The 2,326-nt window shown below is 45.8% G+C and overlaps 1 protein-coding gene across 1 annotated transcript in view; it reads right to left on the bottom strand.

Annotated features, from left to right (window-relative positions):
- gart (phosphoribosylglycinamide formyltransferase) overlaps nt 1–2,326 on the bottom strand; it is a gene marked incomplete in the record, with an annotated part of 30,378 nt that overhangs the window by 7,634 nt on the left and 20,418 nt on the right. The window contains 5 exon segments of the mRNA XM_014017498.1: nt 140–391; nt 466–664; nt 750–859; nt 1,513–1,607; nt 1,759–1,990. Coding sequence (XP_013872952.1) covers nt 140–391; nt 466–664; nt 750–859; nt 1,513–1,607; nt 1,759–1,990 — 888 coding nt within the window.

Here is a 2,326-nt window from a genome sequence, read left to right as displayed (position 1 = left end):
TTCCAGGACCTTGAAATAATTTTTTCAAATTCACAAACTTTCAAGGATTTCAAGGACCCATGGGAACCCTGTAATTAGGTCATTTTGACCAAATTTCACCTCATTTTGATATGATGGCTCACAAATGAAGTGAACTCACCGACAGTTGGTCCTGCCTTCCCAAATGGAGCAGGGGAGCTGTAGCTCAGGTTGGTCCTCTCCAGGACTTTGCGGACCAGACTGAACCCGTTGCTGTGAAGCCCAGAGGAGGCCACCCCGATCAGCAGATCTCCCTCTGCGATGTCCTCCATCCTGGGCAGAAGGGACCCCCGCTCCACTGCACCGACGCAGAAACCGGCCAGATCGTATTCTCCGGGAGCGTAGACGCCCGGCATCTCTGCCGTCTCMCCGCCTGTTCGTAACATCAGCTTTAGTTTTTCCAAACAGCCGAGCTGTGTCGTCTTTMAACGTTACACCTCGCCTCACCCAGCAGAGCGCAGCCGGCCGTCTTGCAGGCTTTAGCGATGCCGCCGACCACGGAGGCAGCCACGTCCACGTCGAGGCGGCCGCAGGAGAAGTAGTCGAGGAAGAAGAGCGGCTCGGCKCCCTGAGCCAACACGTCGTTCACACACATGGCTACCAGGTCCTGACCCAGACCACCGTGCTGCCCGCACGCCTGGGCAATCTGAGGGTGGAAAATATCACMGATAGTAGTGTTTGCTTCTGTTAAAATATTAATGAACAGGAAAAATTAAAGAGTTTATTAACACCTTGAGCTTGGTCCCAACGCCGTCTGTCCCAGAAACCAGGATTGGGTCGACAAACCCTGCTGCCTTCAGATCAAACAGTCCTGCAAAACCTCCCAGTTCTGACCTACAACCTGACAGGAAGAACAAAAAATATATATACAGTATTAAAATTACTCTACCACTAGTGCTGCCACGATCAGTCGACGACTGATGGATTATTAAAATAGTCGATGACTAATTTAATAATCGATTAGTCATTTTTTTTGTTCTTTACTGTTTTTCTCTCCAAACTGCTTTGACACCTTCCACTGCTGCATCTGCCTTTCTGTCTTTGACCACACATGTCCACTTGTACAGATTGTCCGTAAGTTATAAGGATTTTACGTAATTTTGCAGGTATACGGACGTTTAGAGCAATCTCACAGATTTTTTCAAGTCTTACGGATATTTTCAAAACCTCATTTTCAAATTTATCTAACATGTCAGAGCCTGTAGGATGATTAAAAAAAACCCCAATAAATAACATCAAACAGCCATCTTCCAACCTGTTCTGCCGCTAGAAATAAGCTTAAGTTTTGAACTTTTTCTGGTCTCCTTTCCTCCTGTCTCGCAGCGAGCGCTGTCATGTTAATTGGTGATTAATTGACTATAAAAAATAATCATTTGTGGCAGCGCTATCTGCCACACAAACATACAGAGGACGTGTTCTTCACTTGGCTTAACTGCTCGGTCATTTACATGAACAGAACTTTGATTTTCTCAGTTTCTGTATAAATGATGTTACCGGGGCGGGATGTTGCCTTGGCCAGAGGTTTGATCAGCTCCACCAGCTTGTTACCAGCAGCTATGTCCACTCCACTGTCCTTATACGTCAGACATCTGTTAGGAATATAATTAAAGAGCTTTTATTGACAAACATACTGAGCTTTAATCCTGATAATGCAATTCTGAGTTTTGTACCTAAGATCAAAGACCAGATAATTGTATAAACAAGCAGATTTACAAAYTAAACTGTGTTTTTGGTCCAYACCTGCTCTGGTTCAKGTGAGCGATGGCCCTGTGGCCGATRTCCCGYCGGTACACGGCACCCRGGAAGCCGACGGCTGCTGCTCCCTGATTGGCTGCCAGCAGGGCGGTCTCCAGAGACGACTTCACTGCCGTCACCGTCAGGACGCGACCGCCGCTGGAAATCACACTTCCATCCTTCAGGGTGGTGCCGGCGTGGAAAACCTGCAGGCCCATGTCCTGGACCTGGGACAGACCTTCAGCACAAAACTGGATGAAAGGATCTAGTTTGCTGGTGAAAAGTACAACAGCTAAAATACTGAAGACCTGGAGCTTCATGTATGAACGGCACACACACAAAGGTATATAAAAACAGGTTTTGCATCAAAGTTAGTGTAAATACACACTCACTTCTGAGCTGCAGTGAGGATGTGATTACCACAGACCAGAGCATCAAACTAAAAGGTACTGAAAATCACCTAAATGCACTGAAATCAATGCATTGAATCAATTAATTCCTTTAAAAAATCATCAAAGCTAAATTGTTAAAGAAATATGAAATTGTTTCATTTGTATGAGTCACAGTTTGAGGG

The sequence above is a fragment of the Austrofundulus limnaeus genome, unplaced genomic scaffold (genome assembly GCF_001266775.1).
Source record: "Austrofundulus limnaeus strain Quisiro unplaced genomic scaffold, Austrofundulus_limnaeus-1.0 Scaffold170, whole genome shotgun sequence".
Classification (NCBI taxonomy): Eukaryota; Metazoa; Chordata; class Actinopteri; order Cyprinodontiformes; family Rivulidae; genus Austrofundulus; species Austrofundulus limnaeus.
The sequence above is the reverse complement of the archived record's forward strand: the minus strand, read 5'-3'. Positions and strand labels throughout refer to the sequence as shown.